At 41.1% G+C, this 21688-nt stretch overlaps 2 protein-coding genes across 3 annotated transcripts; both read right to left on the bottom strand.

The window, feature by feature from the left end:
- Window positions 1-3387: 3387 nt before the first annotated feature.
- On the bottom strand, window positions 3388-11479 carry safb (scaffold attachment factor B). Of its 2 annotated transcripts, none has more exons than XM_083887876.1 (21): window positions 11224-11479; window positions 10371-10467; window positions 10036-10100; window positions 9691-9897; window positions 9370-9432; window positions 9249-9282; window positions 8043-8469; window positions 7658-7701; window positions 7470-7579; window positions 7199-7348; window positions 6650-6738; window positions 6191-6240; window positions 5997-6076; window positions 5754-5896; window positions 5391-5490; window positions 5065-5261; window positions 4637-4814; window positions 4455-4528; window positions 4310-4368; window positions 4157-4211; window positions 3388-4044 (listed from the first exon to the last, which is right to left on the bottom strand). In XM_083887876.1, exons 1-21 carry the CDS (start codon window positions 11374-11376, stop codon window positions 3927-3929), a joined length of 2493 nt encoding a protein of 830 aa, XP_083744002.1. In that variant the 5' UTR covers window positions 11377-11479; the 3' UTR covers window positions 3388-3926. The 2 variants fall into 2 exon arrangements, with proteins under 2 accessions (XP_083744002.1, XP_083744003.1); XM_083887877.1 differs by having other exon boundaries at window positions 9370-9429.
- A 1247-nt stretch (window positions 11480-12726) lies between these two features.
- malt2 (MALT paracaspase 2) lies at window positions 12727-21095 on the bottom strand (the record flags this gene model as incomplete). The annotated part of the gene is made up of 16 exons (XM_083888190.1): window positions 12727-13131; window positions 13290-13427; window positions 13568-13725; window positions 13838-13987; window positions 14639-14766; window positions 14841-14915; window positions 15007-15184; window positions 15796-15999; window positions 16110-16211; window positions 16496-16537; window positions 16704-16800; window positions 17759-17946; window positions 18039-18195; window positions 18292-18422; window positions 19351-19517; window positions 20959-21095. 16 exons carry the CDS (start codon window positions 21093-21095, stop codon window positions 12727-12729), a joined length of 2457 nt encoding a protein of 818 aa, XP_083744316.1.
- Window positions 21096-21688: the final 593 nt, after the last annotated feature.

Genomic DNA, 21688 nt, shown 5'->3' with positions numbered 1-21688 from the left:
CACGCCCAGATGTTTCCACACATAAAGCACACTGCATGGTGCAGTGAAGCAGTTCATATCCAGCCAAACTCTGTGGCATACAGTATATAAAAAAAACAGCTGATTCTTATTTTCTATCAACAAGGGGGAAAGCAAATCTCTAAGTGAATTTAAAGGAGGGTTCAGACGTCCAAAGCTTCATTTTGCAAAGGCTGAGCTGACTCAGGTTTCAGTGGGCCTTTTTCACAGCAGCCATTTTGATATGTTTGAGCAGATGTTCCAGCATAAATCTGGACCCATCAGACTTTCTCAACTCACCGATGTTCCAGTTCAGGAGACAGAAGCCATTTCATAACTATTGTGTTGTATTTCAGCTGCTCCAGATGTCTGGGTGGAAGCAGAGAGGAGGAGGAGGAGGAGGAGGAGGAGGCTGCTACTCGTGTCAACCTGGACATGATCTTCTTAGATTGTTCACTTTCTGATCTCTCCACTCGGTCATGCGGATCATGACAATCCAGTTCGGCCCAGGACTGTTCTTTGCTCTTGTTTAATCTGTCTGGCGGCTGTCTGGGTCAAGTGTTTTCAACTTGTAGATTTGGGTGAGCAGGATCAGTATCATGCATGCAGGAGAACCTACAGTAGATCTTTAGAGGTTACACTTAACAGATGCATACGCAGTACTTTCAGACTTCCCTATACCGTTTTCAAATGATATCATGTCACTTTGCCTTTTGCAGAGCTGCACTTACGGTCAGGGTTTGAGCAAATTGAATGAGAACCATAATCACAGCAGGCTCCCTGCAGACCGCCTCCTGTCCCCCTGCAGGTCAGGCTGCTGTTCTGAGCCTCACTTTTGCTGAAACATTTAAAAAGGATGTTGTCTCAGCTTTGTTTTCTCTCAGCCGTCCTTTGAGGCTCCTGATGGATTGACCCGTGGTGGTGTTAGGTCTGGAGCCCTGCAGACCCCCCGCCCCCCACCCCCCTGCCTTTTTCTGAAACACATGGAAGAGCTTTTGCATGGCCAACTTATTCAGAAACCAAGCAAAGTCATGAAACGTGGCAGAAGATTGACCTGGGAACCCACTGAGTGATATGATGTGAATTCCACTGTGTTATTGTGTTTCTCACATGCATGACAGAGGTGTGGCTCTGTCTCCTGCTGTACACATCAGGTTATATTTGTTTACATATGTCATTTGAAAAAAAGGGATCCACACACTATATTAAAAGCTCCCAGAAACGTATATCATATTACCAAAGCATCAACATTTTTGATCTTAGGTAGTAAGGCTAGAAAGTATCTGATCTAATGTTTTCTAATGAAGTAAGTAAAAGTAAAGTAAACTCACTAAGAAACACAATTGTGATAAAGATGCAGAAAGCAGATTCAGTGCATTGTGTTGAATATTTAATTTTGCATTATACAAATGTATTTTTCACAAATCAATCTTCTCTCCGTCACTCATAATGACAAATTTTATGGAACAGGGCAGCATTAGAATACAAAAACTAAACTTTACAAAAGTTTTCGGGGCACTTGGTTTGCTGTGGTTTGTTTTCCAGCCAAAAAACAGAGACGTTAAGGCAAAACTGCAAGGGTTTTTAGGGGATTCTGACTGTACCAAATATAGACATAAATCCCTCATGACATATTGTATATGGAGCAATTAGAAAAGCATAGATCATAGAGAAAAAGAATCAACTTCTTTATCCAAGCAGCCTTCAAAAATTTTGAACTAAAGGTCCAATTCCTTATTTAATTTGACAGATCTGAGTTGTGTTTTTATTCTAAATCTGCATTTACAGCAATGACCCAGTAAAGAGGAAGAAGCCTAAACACAGTCTTAGCTGTATACTTTGATGCCTATATCCCTTTCATAAAAGAAGCCAATTACATACACTCCATTTAAAGCAGAGTCTTCACTTCAACATCTGTGGTTCATGATGTAGATGTATATATGTAGGAAGGAAAAAAGTGAATGGAAACACACCACAGACACATGGACATGAAGGGACAGAGAAAATAAACAACCGTTTTCTTGAGGAAACTGGTGCCACTTTGGGTAAATGATGTTAAACAGCATGGGCCCGACGCAGAGGATGAGTTGTGTGTGTGGTACGTGCTGCTCCACCACAGACACTGTGTGCTCACCCACTCACTGTTTTCAGTCATGTTGATTTCACCTGTTTGTTCTACATCCGGCTATTTGTAGTTAAGAAGTGATTAAGCGGAGAAACAAGCTGGTACATTCGATTCCCAAACACACTCTCACCCACAAGTCATGCCCCCCTCTTACATACTTTTCTGATGTTTTGTTATTTGAGTCCACTGGGAGGTAGGCATGTCTATCACAGCTACAACTATGGATGAGCTGATTCTGTAAAGTTGTACCCATGTTTTAAAAATGTGCACAGACATCTGTTTCAACTTACTTTCATGATTACATGACACCCTCTAGTGGCCACAATGAAAACAACGAGGAAGTGAACAGTTTTTGTGGGGGGGGGGTGGGTCTTCCATACGCTCAGCTATGTTGTAACTGCATTTAAAGTCACAATATAAATATTTGTACTTTGCACATGAAGGTCACAGGAAGCAGGAGTTAATCCCAGCTGATATCGGGCAAAAGGCAGGTAACACCCTGCACAGGTTTGTCAGTCCATCACAAGGCAAACAGACAAGCAGCTATTCACTCAATGTAGTGTCCAATTATCCTCTGCATGACTGGGTGAGGAAACCAAGGTCCAGACCACTCAGTGGATTTGCCAACAGTTTTTTTTTCATCCCATTTCTTCACTCTAGACTGCAGGTCAACAAGCTGCGTCTACCAGTTCCCACTGGACATTGAGTAACACTGCAGCTGCTGTTTGGAAATGTAATCATCAAATTGTGTTTAAGGTGTCAGGTCTGTTAGAATAATCAAGTCTAACAGTAAATGGGAAGTGTTTACATTTTAAGAGCTGTTTCAGTGCATCATGACGACACATTTCCCCGAAACGGACTTTCATATAAGAGAACGCATTAATGTCATTAGCAGCATTTCAACGATTTCTTTGGTCTCTACCTCTCGAGGAGTCGCCACAGTGGATGATCTGTATATTTGATTTATGCTGGATGCCCTTCCTGATGCAATCGTCTCACGTATCTGGACTGGCGCAAGGTGTACACTGGATGTGGCCCCCTCTGTGGGTCAATGTTGATTGCCCATTTGACAATAAGCATGAGTGATCGGATACCTTCAGGAGTGCCCCAGCCCTTCACTTGGTGGGGACTCATACCAGCAACTGCAAGTTACAAGCCAAGTTCCCTTTCCGCTTGGCTATGGACAAATCAATAAAAAAAGACAATTGTATTAACTAGACTAAAACAGATAAGAGTTGCAGAAAGATTGCACTGAAACACCAAACGTCATGTAAAATTTTAATTACAGATTTACACAGTCCAAGGGCATTTATCACACAATTCACTAACTGAATTATATAAATTAAAAAAAAAAGCCCACACTTGGATAATGTGAATGTGACATTTAATTTAAAAACCTTTTCTTCAGCAAGGAAATGTTTAACCAGCCATCTTTATTTTTTTTTTTAAAAATGTGAGAAAGGAGCCAATGTAACTGCAACTAAAGGCTCAAAGAGACTGGAAAACTTTCCCCATGGTTCAGACACAAAGTGGGATATGGATGGGAGACTGGAGAGGTTGGGTCCATCAATCCTAACTCATGCGCCTATGTTACATCAAAATTTACAACACATAAACACACAATACATCTGACTCAATGATAAGTACAAGGCAGAGGGATCACTGCATCAAAACACAAAAGTTAAGGTCTTCATCAAAAAATGTACTGAAACTGACAAAAAAAACATTTTTACAAGAACTAGATGGCCACACCCTCACGATATGACCTGAAAGGGTTCCACTGTGGTCTTCTGATAGACGAACATCAGTAGCGTCGACCAAATGCGCCACTCTGCAGCCCGCTGCCCTGCATCAGCTGGTTCTGTCTGTTCAGAGCTCCAGAGAGTGACTGAGATGTTCCCGTGTTCATGTAGCCTCCACGACTGAGGGGGGGGAAGAAAAAAAGACAATGATCGACACCATCTTAACACAGTCGGCTCATTTCAGAACAAAAGATCAAATCAACAAATGGAGAGCTCATAATTCAATACACACCCTGATATTCCTCCACGTGCCATGTGGCTCTGGCCTGGAATCGCACCATCTCTACCTGGAATTGAAAAATAAAACATCAAGGACAAATATCAAAAACATTCTCCACTGTGGAGACAGTAGCCTAAAAATGTAATGCATTTAAAATATTCATACCTTGCCATGCTCGGTCTCCTTCCATTTTACGTCCAGATTCCCAGTCTCGACCTCCCTCCCTAAAAAAAAAAAATGTTTAAATCTCCTCAAAATAACTTTTTATGGCATTAATTGATGAAAATGGGTGCGTCAGCTCAATTTTCACCTCGAGTTTATGCGTTTATCGTAGTTTCCACTCCAAGGCTCGCGGCCGTCTCTGCCATGTCTGTCTGAGAAGTGCTGTAAGGAGAGAAGACACAGTTCGACTCAGATATTTTGGGCGCAAGTTGAAAATGTGCATAAAAACAAGCAGATATATACCCACAGTGACAGGAGGAGGACTCTTACCTGACCATCTCTGTCTGTACCTACGCCACGAGCGCCATCCCGTCTGTCCATCATCCCGTCGTCTGGGTAACGGCTCCGGTCTCTGTGGTCAAAGTCTTGGTAACGTTCCTGTCTGCCAAAGTCGGAGCGGCCATAACGGTCATCCATGGCCATGCGCTTATCGGGCCAGTCATCTTTCCTAGAAACAGAAAAGAACGATTCAATTAAATTTTATTTGTACAGCGCCCAATCATAACATTCATCAAGGCACTGTACAGAGTAAGGTAGAAACATTACAATATTATAGAGAAGAGAAACCCAAAAAATACACAAACAGAAGCACAGAGGCTTGCCATGTGACATGACATTTTAATGTGAACAAAAAAGCTATATAAAATTACCATCTCTGAACTCTGAACAAAAAACGAATCATGTCAGTGGTTATCTACCTGCCGTCCATGTCATACGGCCTCTTGACCGGACGTCGATCCTGATCAAAACGCAGCTGCTCCTGCTGACGTCTGATCTCTTCTCGCTCCCGGAGGATCCTTTCCTGCTCGCGCCGCCTCTCATACTCTATCCGTAGCCGCTCACGCTCCAGGAACTGACGCTCCATTCGGTCGGCATCAAGACGCTGCTTCTCAGTCTGGGAATAAAGCAGGTTTTTTAGATGCATGACATCAAGAGTACATCTTTGTCTTACTTTTGACATTACTCAATGTTAAGAATTCTCTAGTTTATCTCCAGGAAATATATTTTAGTTTTCTGACAGTACCTCCAGCCAGTGTCTCTTCCGCATCAAGTGTTTTCTCTCCTCTTTTTCCCTGAACAGACGAATTCGCTCACGCTCGCGATCTGGCTTGTTGTCACGGTCACTGAAAAGAAAGAGGCAAAGAATCCATGTTTTGCGAGTAAACTATCACCAAATATATTTCATGTATTGCATAGAAAGACAAGTGAGAAAACGGGTCAATTATTTCAACTGCTGAATCACATGGTCAAACTTCAATACAACACTTTCAATGGTGCTCCGACAAAGACAGAAAATGACACTGCTGATGCCATTGCATCAAATCTCAGGAAATCAGGGCGGGATTATTGGGATTATTACTAACCCTCGTCCCTAAAAGATGCTTACGTGAATCTGCGTCTTTCAACCTCTCTGATCTCCCTCTCTCGCTGACGCTGCCTCTCTCTCTCCCTCTGCTCCTTGATTTGGTCGAATGACAGAATGTCTTTCTTCTCTTTACTGGGAGATTTACGGTCTCGACTTTTTGAGCTCTGGAGCAAAGAAAAGCAAAGTTAGACAAAAAACTCAGATATTTACATATGCCTGCTGTAACCCTAATAAAACAGTTTAAAAAAAAAGGTATTCACTTACTCGTTCCTTGCTTTTGGCTTTGACGCTGATAACAGGCTCTCCCTTGGACTTGTCCATAACCACAGTCCTCTCATTTCGTCCTGTGGAAATTAAAGGGTGTTGTCAATAATGGACAGTGTAGTCATTACTCCAGCGTGAATGTTTTCCAGTGTCAGCTTGATACATAGAACCTGGGAGTGATTCAACTTTCTCACCTTTGCCATCTTTTCCTTCTCCTTCAGATTTCTCATCCTTTCCATCAGTCCTAGAAAATAGGTTAACAGTATGAGATCTACCAGAGTTGCATTAAGAATTTCAAAAACATTTCAGCTTCTTTTTTTTTTCCTCCCCAAGGATAACCATAAGTCAAATATTTTGTAGCGAAGGAACTCTGAACCGCGGAGGCTACAGGCTACCACCAGGTTGTGCCAAGCTATAAAACTATAAAATAATGTTTAAAGGGGCACTGTATCTCTCCATCTATAAATGCAAGAAACATCAGTTAATCACATAACTGTCCAACCGTTCACTTGACAGGCTTGGCAGGTGTGAGAGCAAGGGATATTGCTGCAAATGCACCAGATACATCTCTCAAGAAGCTGCTTCCACCCAGTCTCATATATATTTTCTGACAGACTTAACTCAAACAGGACAGAGTTTTGAGATGATCTTACTTGGAGTCAGAGGAGTGTCTCCTTTCACTGCCAGATTTCTTGGCGTCACCCTTGTCTGCTGGCTTCTTCCCCGCTGGCTCATTTTTAGCCTACAATGTTTGAAAACAAACACGTTTATTCACATGAACTGTATGTTGTTTCCCTTTGATTATTTTAGAAGCAGCAGTTGGTCTGTTGTGTTGGTGTCTGTGAAAATGGTGTCACATTAATTCAAGTAAAAATTGTTTTAAATGAAATGGCCTGATAGTCATTGAAATTATCATGAGGTGGATAATCATCAATGATATTAATGTGTGATATTTTAGAAGTGGTGCTCGATAATCAAACAGTGGTGACATGTATCACACTTATTTTTATTCTCTTATCAAGTTTTGTTCTATAAAGCACTTTGGCTTTACTTGGGTGTAGCCATTAACGGAAAATGTACCAATAACTATATGTTTGTTCAAGCTTCACCAGGATTTATTATATTTTGTCCTCAAATCTTGTCAAAATAGACACTCAGAAGCTAGAGGTGTTTATCTGAATAGAAAGAGGAAAAACAATTACCCGCTCCACAGAGATCATTTTGCCATGTAGCTCAGTTCTGTGAAGGTGGCTAATACACTTGGTGGCCTCTTCTGTGGATGACATGGTTACAAAACCATAGCAGCGAGCCCCTGGGCTCTTGGCATTGGTTACCACCTTAGCTCCAACAACCTACATGAAATGGGGAAAAATAATACAAGTAAATAAAGGGCAATTTAATTTATTTTACTTCAAAAATAAGTGAGAAGTTAAAACCAGGCCTGGTGATAATAGTTAGTTCACACAGACTGACCTTGCCATATTTGCTGAAAAGGGTCTTCAGATCAGTCGCTCTGGTAGTGGAAGAAAGGCCGCTGACCCACAGATTTCTGCTACTGCTCGGTGCAGCACCACTTCCAATGGCTGCACGTATACATGTCGATAAGTTTGTTATCCATCTGAAAGTACGAGAATAAAACGGAAAATGTTTCCTCCACTCACCCTTCTCATCTTTTGATTCCGTTTTACCATCCGTTTCCTCAGAGCTAAAGACAAAGAAAAAAGCCATAAACATGCAGCAGTAAAGACAATGTGATGTTCTCACATACATGTACTCGTTTTCAATGATCGAATACAAAAGTTGACTGTGATCAATGACTTATGTACCTTTAGTGCCGTGCTTTAACAGTGAACATATGGAACTATACCAATAAATTACAGGTTAATGAGTAATAGAGTGATTACAGGTGCGTGGAAGGAATGACGAATGGAAACGGACAGAAGCAGAACATTTTACCTCCAAAAGAGCATCCAATTGTTCTAGTACAAAGGAGCCAATGCAACAGAGATAGCCATTTTGGTTTCTAGAAGACAGAAAGCAACAAACCTCTTTTTCTGATCATCGCCCTCTACAGAAGAGGACTCTTTCAGTGTCGAGGCTGAATCCACAGCAGCTTTCTCTTCTGTCTTCTCATCCTCCTCACCCTTCTTTGAGCCAATTTCTGAATCAACAGTTTCACCCAGAGCGCCCTGTTCGCTTACACTAACAGCCTGCGAGCTTTTGTTTTCAGTGTCAAATGTCTCTTCAGGGACATTTTGGAGGTCTCCGACCTCTTTGGCGTCAGTGTCCAGAACATCCCTGTCGCTCTCCACGTCTCCAGAGGCGGCTTTGTCGCACTTGGATCCAGTGTCGGATACACTGTCTTCCCCTGTGGTGGTGGCAGCTTGCTCTTCTTCAGGGATCGTCTCGTGGCTCGGCTGAAGATCTTCGTTAAGCGCCTCAGATAAACAAGACCCGGCTACTTTGTCATTTTCTACGGATTTAACAGGAATAGAATGGCACAGAGTTTAATCACTTCTGAAACAAAGCAATGGTTAACGAGGAACTGGCAAGGCCTGGATTAGGAACGTCATGACCACTGGCCTGTGCTCTTAGAACTATGTATTAAAACGATGAAGTAGACCCTGGAGAGAGACTGGAAAAGAACCCAAAGACTGAAGAACAACCAAGCAACTAGTGCGACTGACACTCAAGTGGAATCACTTCATTTGTTCACCTGATCCAAAACAGACAAAGAGTTCAGTGCTGTAGAGTGTCACAAGATCAGCAGTGCAGCAATCAAGGCTCACTAGAGTCCATCTTCTTTCAATCTCTGGCTTTCCAAGTGTCCATTTGTGTTGACTAGAACTTCAGCTCAAGTCCAGCATATTCATATCCAGCTGATTTCTGAGTCATTGTCGTTAAAAAGATGCAAAAGCAGATGAGTCTTGATGTCTTGAATCTTCTTAGTCTTGGTCTTTGTATGATAACCTAGAAACACTACAACACCTCAGTCCTCCCTGACCATAAAATATAATTGCTGTCAATGTGCATCAAATTGTTAACCACTGTCATTTGACAAATTGGAGAACAACATTGGTAACTTGACCAATATTGCAGTGAAATTATTAATTATGGATAATCAATTTCAGCCCAAAGCCAGCAATTTCCTTTGGGCTTCCAGTCTCTCCTCCTAAACTAAGCGTTTGCATTCCAAGCTCAATAATATGCAAAGATGTCTCCATCTTTTCTAAAAACCATTTCCTACAGTACCTGTTTCTTCAATCGCATCATCTGCATCTGGATCCTGAGCCAAAAAAAAAGAAATCTCCATGAATTACACAGTTGGAAAACTTTACCATGAAATCACTAGACAGACTGTAAGGGAACATACCATGTTGAGTGATGAATGTGTCAAACAATCCTCCTTATCTATCATCTCAAAGTCACCCATCTGCTAAAATACACAAATATAACAGAAATTAACATTAGCAAATACATTACAAGATGAAGTTAGTGCACAGAATGCTAGTCTAGTCTAGGGCTGAAACGATTCCTTGCGTAACTTGAGTAATTAGAATATAAAAAATCTGTGAGGCAAAAATGGCTCACTGCTTGGCTATTGGATAAAATTACTTGATTAATAGATGAAAGGATCAGTACAAAACCTCACTAGTACTTGACCTAGTAAGTTGCAGCTCTCGTCCAGTCTCACCTCTGGCCCTACGACTCCATCTTCAGACTCAGCGGGCCCATTCTCATTTTCTTCACTCAAGAGTGCATCTATATCTCCGTGGCAAAAATCAGATTCATCCTCATCATCCTCAGCTGGTATTCCATTGTCATTCTCCGTCTCATCCAGCACATTCATGTCAAGGATGTCCATTTCCTGTATGTTTTCTTGATCGTCTTGAGAGTCCTCCTGAAATTAGTTTTAAAAAAAACAAGACTTTAAGATAGAGAGCGTGGCAACTTTTTAGTTGCCAACCAATACAAGCATGATCACATATTTAACAACACATTAAGTATAAAATGGAAATTAATCTTTTCAGAAACATACATGCCCATCATGGCAGTCCTCCTCAACAGCGTTATCCTCTGGCTCATCATTTTCTTGATGCGTATCTATAGAAAAATAAGCAGATAGGCATTATAGACTCTATACAGACCAAATTTGTAAGCATCAGGTGATATAAAACTTTTCAGTCATCCAAGGCATTGTATTTTCTGGAGAGCAGACATAGGCAACCTGACTAGCTTGACTATTCTTGACTAGTTTCACCACTCACCCTGCAGGATTTTTCAGTTATGGATCATATTTCATGTTTGAGCACATACCACAAGACCTAAGCTGTTACTTTTGAGGCGTGTTATTGCAGCCTGTCCAGACATTACCTTTAGCAGCCCGTTTAGGTGTGACATTCGCTTTCTTTTGTGTTGAATCTGGAGACAAAATCATTTCTTCAGGATTCCCACCCTCCTCCTCGATGGCCTGATCATGGGATGAAATGAAACATGAAACAAATGAGTGACAGCTTAGCAATTTGGCTACAAAATGATGACTCAAAATGGTCAGCATCGCATGAAAATATACAAAATACATGTTGCAAAAGATATACTTCAAAGACAGCCTGAACTGAAATGAATGTAAATTGTAGGGCTGCAAATATAGCTTCTTGAATTAGAATATTTCAGTCAAGAACATATACCATAAAGGTAGATAGATAATGGTCATACCTCAACTAATTGGTGAGCAGAGAAATTAGAGAATTGATTTTTCGCTTCTCATTTCTCTCCATTGCAGCTGGGTGCACGTATGTTCACAATTATTTTCATTTTAGTCTATTATTTTCAACGGGTTTATTTAAGTAGCAGAAAATATGAAATTGATGCATTACTAGTTTCCACAGTCTGCATGGCGTTACGGTTACAGCAATACCGTAAATAGGTCGTATTACTATGCAATAGTTAATTTATTGCAGGTCACTTTGAGCAGCCATGTTTAATAACTGCCGCTAACGTATAATGTACTGTTACATATAACAGCGTCAACAACGGCACGAGATGTTGATTGTTTAGCTGTTTGGCTAACGACTAGCATAAGCACATAGTTGGGAGCTCGTGGGCAAAACGTTGTTTTTGTTTGTTTATATTGTTTTAGCAAAGTGTTTTTGCAAAGTAGATAACCGTTGCTGTGTGTGGTGATTCTCTGCCTCGTTGTTAAACCAGAGAGTTGTTGCCAATGAACCTTTTTCAGACGCTCCGACAGCACGCTCTTCACGCCCGCGGTGTCCAGATTCCGCTTCTTCAGCTCGGCCTTCAGATCGATGACTCTCAACTCGGACAGACGGCGAACCTCTGCTCCCTCTGGAACCTCTACGTCCGCAGATGGATCAGCCATCGTCTTGCCCGTGAAAATGTAATTTTAAGTATTGCTAAATCTATATGTGCAACAAATTACGTGCCAACTTTGCACCACGGATGGACGCAGCTATGTAGCGATACTCTTCAAAATGGAGGCCGCCAACCTGTGACGTCACTGCGCAGGCGCAGTATGTTTGCAGTGCAGAAAAGGGACTGGGAAACTGAATTGTTCAAAAAACAACCTTATGAAAGACCTGGAAAAACAAATTTAACGGGACAAACGATAAAAAACAGCCACTGAGATGTGATAAATGTTATATGGTGGATGAATATATATGTGGAAACATATATTAATATCATTAACTAATTTCTTCATCCAATCATAACATTTACTACACATTTATTATACGTGTCCATGTATAATAAAGCATAATAAGATGTTGTTTATTTGCACATAACCTATGATTGGTTTGATATAAAATATCGGAATCTGAAATAAAATAAATCCATCCATCCATCATCTACGGCTATATCCTCCACCGCAAGGTCGAGGGGGGCGCTGTGCCTATCTCAGCTGACATAGGGCCATAGACAGGGCACACCCTGGACAGTTCTCCAGACCAATTCCCCTAATCCCCATATCGCATGTTTTTGGACTGTGGGAGGAAGCCGGAGAACCCAGAGAAAACCCACGCACACACGGAGAGAACATGCAAACTCCTTGCAGAAAGGCCCTTATTAGGAGGCTCGAACCCAGTAACCCGGGTCTTCTTGCTGTGAAGGCAAGAGTGTTAACCACTACACCAACCGTGGGCTGAAATAATAAATATATTGTGAAATGATCCGAGATTCAACACAAAAGAATAGCTATTTTCCAGCAGGCTCTACACTGAGAGGTGAAGATCTCAATCAGTTTGGAGAAGTTCTCTACCATTTCCCCTTTTTTCAACCCCCCATCCCCACATATATTAATATTGATAGCCACTTCTGCAAGACGGTCATGTCAATAAGAGAGAGGATATGCAAGACCATGCATGCGATGTTGACTCAGTTGAAGCCTGAGATGTGGGTGCTGCTGTACTTATATTTTAGGACATCATCATGTTGAGGGTCGAAATAACGTATCAAACAATAAAGAAAATGCTCAACAGAAAAGTGATTATAAAAATCATCATTACTCACAGCTCAACCAAATATTATGTTTAATCTTTCCCCATTAAACTTATTTTCCATACAAACAGGGTACATACTAAACTTGAGCTATGTAATGTCTTACAATGTGTCCATTTCTTGTAAAATGTTTGTATACCACACCAAATGCTAGTTGATGTATCATTATAGAACGAAATCAAGTTTTTTATGTCTAGTAAGAGTGAAAATTGTACATTTATTGTACATCTGCTTGACTGTGGGGAAAGCTTTGGCTGACGACAGGAGGATTAAGGGTGTCACACGGTCCGTGGCAGTCAGTCTCCTCTGGTATGTTAGGACTCCTGGATGAAGCTGCAGAGTCACTGGTGGACGATGCTCTGCCACTTTGTGCATAATATGGCCATGTGTTTGAGGCTGAGCCGACAGAGGTGAAGTCCTTGGTGATGGAGGAGCACTCAAGAACATCCAAGGAGTCAAGGCTGAAAGATGAGGACGAAGAGCGGGCACGAGGTGGTCGTGGTTCGTGGAGGTTGAGTTTGGACACCAGCGGTTTGCCAACTGTTACTGACTTTCTTTCCTGTATTTCTTCATCCATGTTGGAATAGGTATAATGAAGACAGACGGTGAATGTGAGGTCACTCTGTAAAGATAAAGAAGGAAATTAAGCGTATAGAATATTGTGTAACACTGTTTAAAAGTTTCGAATGCACTATTTAAGGTAGATTAAGCCATATCTGACTCAGCTAATATTTGAAATCTCTTCTTGGGTGATTTTGGACAGTAATAGTAGTGTCTGACCCTGAGTCTCTGCAGGCCACGGATACGAGTGTAAAGACTGGGAACCTCTGGCAAAGGGAGGTCTTCCTTGATCAGTAATAAACTCCCAGCTTCAAGTAGAGTTTCCTGGTTACTCTTCTTCAGATCGATATCCACATCCTGTCCAAATCAAAAGAAATAAACAGGACAAAGTGTATAAGTGAGTACAGTGCATACATTCTACAATACCATTATTTCCTGCTTAAATCAGAGTGCATTGTGAAACAGTGAAAAGTCTGCATAAGTAACTAGAAACAAACCCCAGGGAAGTCAGAGAGCTGTGCACAGCAGGAAACAATGTCTGCGGGCTTGTCGAGTATCCGAGTGTAAATGACCATGACGTTGGAGAATTCTGCAGCATACCCAAGCTGAACAGTCACCCCACAATCGAACTGCAGGTAGCGGCTCGTAGGTAGGACTATGAAGACAGACAGTCACACAGTAGGTTAACTATACTTCACTCCGTAAAAAAGTAATCTACAATACATTATAATACTTAGGTTAATCTGATAAACAAAACGAAGGAGTACCATGAGCGACAGCCCACTGCAGGTTACGAGCTTTAAAGGATGCAGAACATTCAGAGCTCTGTATCTGGTCAGTGAGGGAGCGTCGTTCGGACAGATTGCTGCGTAGCTCCAGAGCCTGCCTCCCTCGTGTGATGACACAACGGCCCATGTCTGGTCAGAAAAAGCAACTTTTAATGCACAAAGTTAGTAATTAATGCACCATACCAGTCATGGAAGTAATAAATAACAACACCACGGTGATTCTGGTTGTAGATTCAGGTTTGATTTGGTCCGAAATTCTGGGTCATTGATTCAATTCCATTCAAGTCAGTTAAACAAAGACTCTATGACCAACTCAAAGAGAAAAATCTAAAAAATACATAGAGATACAGTATAAAACATTAAAGATCCAAAAAGCACAAAGATAAATCCATAATAATACACTATGTAAAAAGGTATATAAATATAAATAACTACACTCTTTTAACTAGGGATGTGCACCAATGTCTCCACAGCTGAAAGTTACAATCTGACCAAAAGGATGAGACATGATTCCTTTATACATCTTGAAACGTATTTACTCGCAATAAAACACACACAAACAAGGCCCTGCGATAGACTGGTGACCTGTCCACCTTATGTCAGCTGTGACTGGTACCAGCAGCCAAGGGACCATAATGTGGAGGATAAAGCGGTAGACGATGAATGAATGTAACAAACGATTTACTGGCACTACACCATCGAGACCTATCCACTAAGATTCTTAGAGCATCACTATACACTTCCTGTAGTCTCTGTATGCTAGATTGGATATGTACATACCTTCAGCCACTCTGTCCAGCATGACCGTCACCTTCTCGTCTTCACAAGCTCGCTGTTTGAGGAAGTTTATGAAGATCCCATTGGACACGTTTTGCCTCTTCACTTCATACGCCTCAGCATCTACACATCTAAACACCACCACATGCACATTAGTGGTGTCTTAAGGGTGAAAGCAAGAGGAATGTAACCTAATTCAACTTACGTTGCATAACCAAATACAATATTTGCTGTGACCTTCAGAAGTCCAGGCTGAACAATGACATCATCATTTGGATTTCTATCAAGGAAAGGGAAAAAAATGAGCAATACAATAAAGCATTCAGCTCAACTGAATGAAATGAAAGGAAAATGAAAATAAACACTGAAACCTTTTGCGACACATGTCCAGCAGGAAGACGTTGAGACCAGTCTCTTTCTCCTGCATCCTTGTGAGTATATTCTGTACACACAGGCAGTGCTCTGATGTGTAGGAGGCCGGCGCATCGATGGGAACCATGAAGCTGTTGCCGTAATTCTCATAACCATGACCAGCAAAGTATAGTAATCCTGAATAAGGACAAAATGAAGCAATTTATTTATCAATTTAATAACAAGAAAAAAGCATGATGACATTCAGTTAAGTAAAGGACTGAAAGATTATTATATAAGTATACAAAGTCTGATTATATATGGCATTTGGCACGGATATAAAGAGAGTTTAAATCACCGTCAGCCATATTCTGCCTGTACTACTGTAAACAAAAGCATTACTTTCATTTGTATTTACAGAGTCAGAAGCTACAACTTCGGAACAAGGGCCTTTCTGCAAGGAGTTTGCATGTTCTCCCCGTGTGTGCATGGGTTTTCTCCGGGTTCTCCGGCTTTCTTCCACAGTCCAAAAACATTCAATGTTGGGATTAGGTGAATTGGTCACTCTAATTGACCGTAGGTGTGAGAGTGTGAGTGAATGGTTGTTTGTCTCTATATGTGGCCCTGTGATGGACTGGTGAGCTATCCAGGGTGTACCCCGCCTATCGCCCTATGTCAGCTGAGATGGGCACAGCACCCCCCACAACATTCCAGTGGAGGATAAAGCGGTAGATAATGGATGGATGGATGGATGGATGGAGTCAGAAGCTGTACAGCCCTTTTAAGTGTAGAAACATTTCAAAACAAACCGTAGACTCCCTTGTCAAGCAGCAAGAGGAACTCTGTCACTGCACTGTGCATCTCCTGCCAGTTGAGGTCAAGCAAGGACACCACCTTGAAGTCCATTTGTCTGAGGAGGTTGGTCAACTCGTGGACATCGGCGATTGGAGCACACAGCTGAGTGTGGTAGAGGTAGTTCATGTTGCCAATCAGCAAAGCGACTTTGTCTGTTGCTGCGGGGACGAAACAGGGCATCACTGAAAACTCACCAAATGTGTTACGTAATGCACAACCTATTGTAACTAATAAGTATTATTTAAGGACTTGTTTGGAGAAAGTTCACCATGGAAACGTTTGGTTTTTGGGGGCTGCCTGGCTCTCTGCTGAAGTGGATTTATTCCTGGTCCACAAGTTGACCTGTGGATTTCCTGCGAGCCCGGTGACACTTGAAACATGAAAAAGAATTAACTGACATTACATCACAATTGTTTATCCCTTATTTGCATATTCTTTCCTGCAGCACTTCCACACTTGAACACACACTCATACACAGAGTATTAGATTAACTGTTATAATACAGGCCACCTAACACTCTTTTATTTTTGACCAGTGTGCTTTAAAAACAGGAATCATAAAGTGTAGTACAGGAACTAAAACACAACTCTTTACTTCCTTTATTCCCCATATATTTAAATTGTAATGTGAACTCCAACAACATACCTGGACCACGATGAGCTTCTACCCAGGGTGCATCAGTGATGGAAGTGGGGCCTGCATTAAAATACAAAATGAGAAAATAGTGTTTAGTGCCGTAATGTTTCCAATGTCTATGCTTAATGCACAATAATAAGAATTTTAACATCAATATCTTTGATTTCTCCTCCAATACATTTTCAATACAATCAATATAAATAAACATTATGTCTGTGAGTCTCACCAACGTTGACTGTTGCTGTGTCGCTCCACATCTCATGGTAGAAATTGAACACCTTGCACCTGTACTCTCCTCTGTGTGCTGTGGTCACACACGGGATCTGCAGGAAAGACAATGATACGCATCACCTGCAAACAGTATGCTATTCACACACGAGCCTGAAAACACATGCGCCCATTGTTAACGTTTTAAACAAATGTCTAGTCAAATTATTGACCTACTGAACAAACTTAGCCAAAAGCTAAGGTCTCGGATCAGCAACAAACAAGAACACTAAGGCTCAAAATGTCCCATTTGATTCCCTTGTCATGAAAATAACACTTCATTCCCTACTTCATTTTAATGTATTTATTCAAAGTTTTACATGTACACTGTGTAGGATTTACATCTGTTGACTGCGGAATAGTGCCCATGGTTGGTGTAGTGGTTAGCACTCTTGCCTTTGCAGCAAGAAGACCCGGGTTCCTGGGTTCGAGCCCCGTTTGGAACAACTTCGGAACAAGGGCCTTTCTGCAAGGAGTTTGCATGTTCTCCCCGTGTGTGCGTGGGTTTTCTCCGGGTTCTCCGGCTTCCTCCCACAATCCAAAAACATGCGATATGGGGATTAGGTGAATTGGTCACTCTGAATTGACCGTAGGTGTGAGTGTGTGAATGGTTGTTTGTCTCTATATGTGGCCCTGTGATGGACTGGCGAACTGTCCAGGGTGTACCCCGCCTATCGCCCAATGTCTGCTGAGATGAGCACAGCACCCCCTGTGACCCTCTGGTGGAGAATGAAGCGGTAGATAATGGATGGATGGATGGACTGCGGAATATCCCTCAAGTCACCATTACCTTCCAAGCATGTAGGATTATTTATCTAGCCTTGTTATTATTATTAGAACTCAAAAGTTTAGTTTTTCTATTAAACATGGAAGTCTCCATGGAGAAGTTGGGAATGTAAATGTAAATAGCTCATTCTGTGGTCAGAAAAACATCCGTATGACTAATATATATTCCATTTCTGCCAAAAGATTTCACCTTAATCTCACACTCTGGACCTTTTAAAATCTCCTTACTTTGAGTGAACTTGTCTTGTGTTCTGACAGGGGCTCTGCGTTACAGTACCACTCATACTGAGCAGGAGGGTTGGACTTTGCTTTGCACTCCATGAGAAGAACGTCGCCCTCAGACAAAGCTTGGTGCTGAGGTTGGTGGATGATACTCAGCCCACTCGCTGACCCGGTAAACACAGTGCTGCTACAGCCTGGAATGATGAGATTTAACGAAGCATTATATGTCAGAAAACGTGATATAAGAAGTGGAAAAGGGGAGACGAGACAAAGAGAGAAGATGTACCTGGACTAGAATCTACAGAGTCAACCAAGCGAACATGGACCCACTGAGAGAAGACACATTTTTCTCCGTGGTTGACCCTACAGATATAGTGACCCTGGTGACCCGGGGCTAGAGGACAAAGAACCAACTCTGGTGTACAGCCAGTCTCATCCGAAATCTAAAACAAGAAAATCATTCATGTATATTTCCAAACTGACATCAATATGCCATAAACATAAGATTCAAAAACACTCAGATCATTTATTGGACTGACCTCCTCTTTGCCTCTGAACCACTGGTAGCTGAGGTCAGGGGGACCTGAGGCTCTGCAGCTCAATACCACCCTGCTCCCTACTCTGGCCTGTTGAGACTGTGGCTGCACTGTGATCCGAATCATTGTCTCTTCTATAAACACACAAGCACACAGAGAGAAAGAAAGTGTCAAAATCACAGATTGCACAGGTAAGTCCGTTGACAAAGAAGAGAAAACAAAGAGTCTGCATAATTCGCAAATCTAGATTTTGTAAGTTCTTTTCTTTGGCATTTGAGAGCAGAGAATGGCATTTAAGAGAATTCCTGTCAGTTGTGTGGTTTATTTCAATGACAACTGTGCCTTTACTGCAATGATGAGACAATAACATTGTCTAAAAATATGCACTGTGCTCAAGTACATAACTCTGCCATTATCCCTAAATTCTATACACATTCCACATATTTATTTACTGCAGATATATATATTTTTTCGCCATGTTGTAATTTTATTATTATCATTATTTGTTATACATCCCAAGTTTATTTTGTATTTTATTACCGGTGAAGTATCTATTTATCTGTCAACCTAATACCGCAACAATGGACTGGATAACTGGATCAGTAAAATATAATGTCTAATTTTGTCATTCAACAATACATGATAAATGTTACACTCAATAAAAATAGCCTGTATTTATATAGTGCTGCTCAAAACTTAGTTAGAAGTTAGAATGAGCTATATAAATAAAAACCCACATTAAAAGACATACAAATAAATAAGAACAGTAGAAGTTAAATAAAAACCCTAAAACATAAGCTTGCTCGTACATTTTAAGTCACGTTTCCTCTGGCAGTTTATATTTAAACACAATACGGAGCTTTTCAGTTAAAGTCATGTGTTTCTGTTGACTTTAAAGATGTGACACATTCCTGTTTATGTACAAACATGGGTGTGGGCAATGGGAAGTTCTGCATCATTTTTTTTGGAACCTGAAACCTGTGAAGTTTGGAAATCCCACATTTTTTTTTTCTACCGTGAGAAATAAACCCATATTCATGCCAACGTTTGCTTCTTTCATACCAATGGTGGTGAGGTACTGCACGGCTTCCTGGTGGTCCAACTTCCTTAGACAGTGGCATAGGAAGACCAGGGAGCAGGAGCGATCGGCCAGTCGAGCCAGGAGCGTGCGTCCAGGGCTGCCTGTGGTGCTCAGCACCTGGAGGGAGCAGCTGGTCAGCTCACTTTCACTGCAGGGGAGGGGAGTACAGTGGCCACAGTCAGAAGAGGAAGTGACAGTCTGAGGTCCAAAATGACGTACAGTACCTTTACACAAAGGGTTACACATGAGGCTCATGGAGACAAGGAGAAGTGTCTTTTAAAGAGACGAGTGGATATGTTGCTTTCATAAAACCACTAAAACATTCATGTGCTGTAATATATTGATTATCACAGAATCGTATTGTGATATTATTGGTATCGTGGACCACGTATCGCTTATCGTATTGTATCATGAGGTAATTCCCTGTGATCCCTATACTTCACGTAAAGTACCTTGGGATCATGTATGTTGTACGGAAGCGTATTGCTGCCACACATACAAAAAAGTGGGGTGCTCAGTATTACATTATAACGAGAAACTATCACGTTATTTCGGGATAAGATGTTTTATCATTATAACGAGAAACTATCACGTTATTTCGAGATAAGATTGTTTTCTCTTTATAACGAGAAACTATTACATTATAACGAGAAACTATCACGTTATAACGAGAGACTATTACGTTATAATGAAAGACTATCACGTTATTTCGACATACGATTGTTTTTTCGTTATAACGAGAAAATATCACGTTATTTCGAGATAAGATGTTTTTTCGTTATAACGAGAAACTATCAAGTTATTTTGAGATAAGATGTTTTTTCGTTATAACGAGAAACTATCAAATTATTTTGAGATAAGATGTTTTTTCGTTATAACGAGAAACTATCAAGTTATTTTGAGATAAGATTTTTCCTAGTTATAACGAGAAAATATCACGTTATTTCGAGATAAGATTTTTTTCTCGTTATAACGAGAAACTATCAAGTTATTTTGAGAAACTATTACGTTATAGAAAGAAACTATCTTATCTCGAAATAATGTGATAGTTTCTCATTATAACGTAATACTGAGCACTCCACTTTTTTTGTATGTGTGGCATCAATACACTTATGTGATGTTGTGATTTGGCACAACACAAATACATTTGATAAAATTTGATTTGTTTCTAGACTTGGTCTTGGTCCCTTACTAAAGTCTTGGTCACATCCTGATTTATTGTACACTCTGATCTGGGTCATAATGACTTGGTCCTGGACAGTGTGTGGACTACAATACTACAGCACAGTTTCAAGGTCACCCTCTAACACTGCACTACATTTTTGTTCTTGCACTACAATTTTTTGTTCTAATTTATTCTTTATTCTATGTCTATTCTCTATTCCCTTTAACAGCTGTGCATTTGCTCAGTGTGAGATCAATAAAGTATAATCTAAACCTTTAACTTCTGCACCTGTTGCATTAGTGTTTGAGTCAGAGAGAATCCTTGTAATACAATAAGCGCTCAAATTAAATGTAGTTTTGAAGAATTAATGTACATTTAGCTGTAACCTCCGCTGTCTTTCAGCGTGGCGCCTTCAATGCCTCACCTGCAGCGGAGACTCGGTTGCTCGGACACGGCGTTGGCCAGCTGCCTCCACCCGCAGGTGGCGTTATCCAACATCTTCGCCAGCCTGTTCAGGACGTCTTCGCTCAGGGAACCGACGCTTAATTTGCACTCCTCCATATTGACGTACAGTGGACACACAACAAGACTATTTCACCGACACCAACAGTGAGTTTTGTGGTGAATGAATGCCCCCACTCGTGTCGCTGCAGCGCCGCTGACACACGGTTGTATTCCCCCTCAGAACGCTGGGGGTTTCCCGTGGTCTTCAAATTTATTAAAATCTGTCGGAGCACACAAACACAGCAGAAGAGACAGAAAAAAAAGCTTTAAAGCGAAACTAAGATAAGTGAGGTGCGACACGACACTTCCGTCATGACTTTTCTACAGCTTTATCGAGAAGAAGAAACAGTTCGGGCAGACTTACGCACGACAGTTGTATGAGGAGACGATAACACGATGTTTCGTCATATCTCTCCCTCTTCCACTCTTACATGATGAAGTTCCCCAGATTCTTTATTTTTTTAACTTCTCATTTCAGTTCCTCATTTCTGACACCCCTCAATCATTTGCATGAAGCGTTGGCACAGCAACCACGAACATATCGTAGTTATCAGTGTAAAAAAAAAACCTGTGCGTGCAAATCCAAAACGTGTTCTCTGTGAATTGCGCATGAACCGTTACTTGCAGGTTATTCAGAACAACTTATCAAC

Source organism: Microchirus variegatus (assembly GCF_963457635.1).
Source record: "Microchirus variegatus genome assembly, chromosome: 4".
Classification (NCBI taxonomy): Eukaryota; Metazoa; Chordata; class Actinopteri; order Pleuronectiformes; family Soleidae; genus Microchirus; species Microchirus variegatus.
Note: the sequence above shows the minus strand (reverse complement) of the source record. Positions and strands in the feature narration are given on the sequence as shown.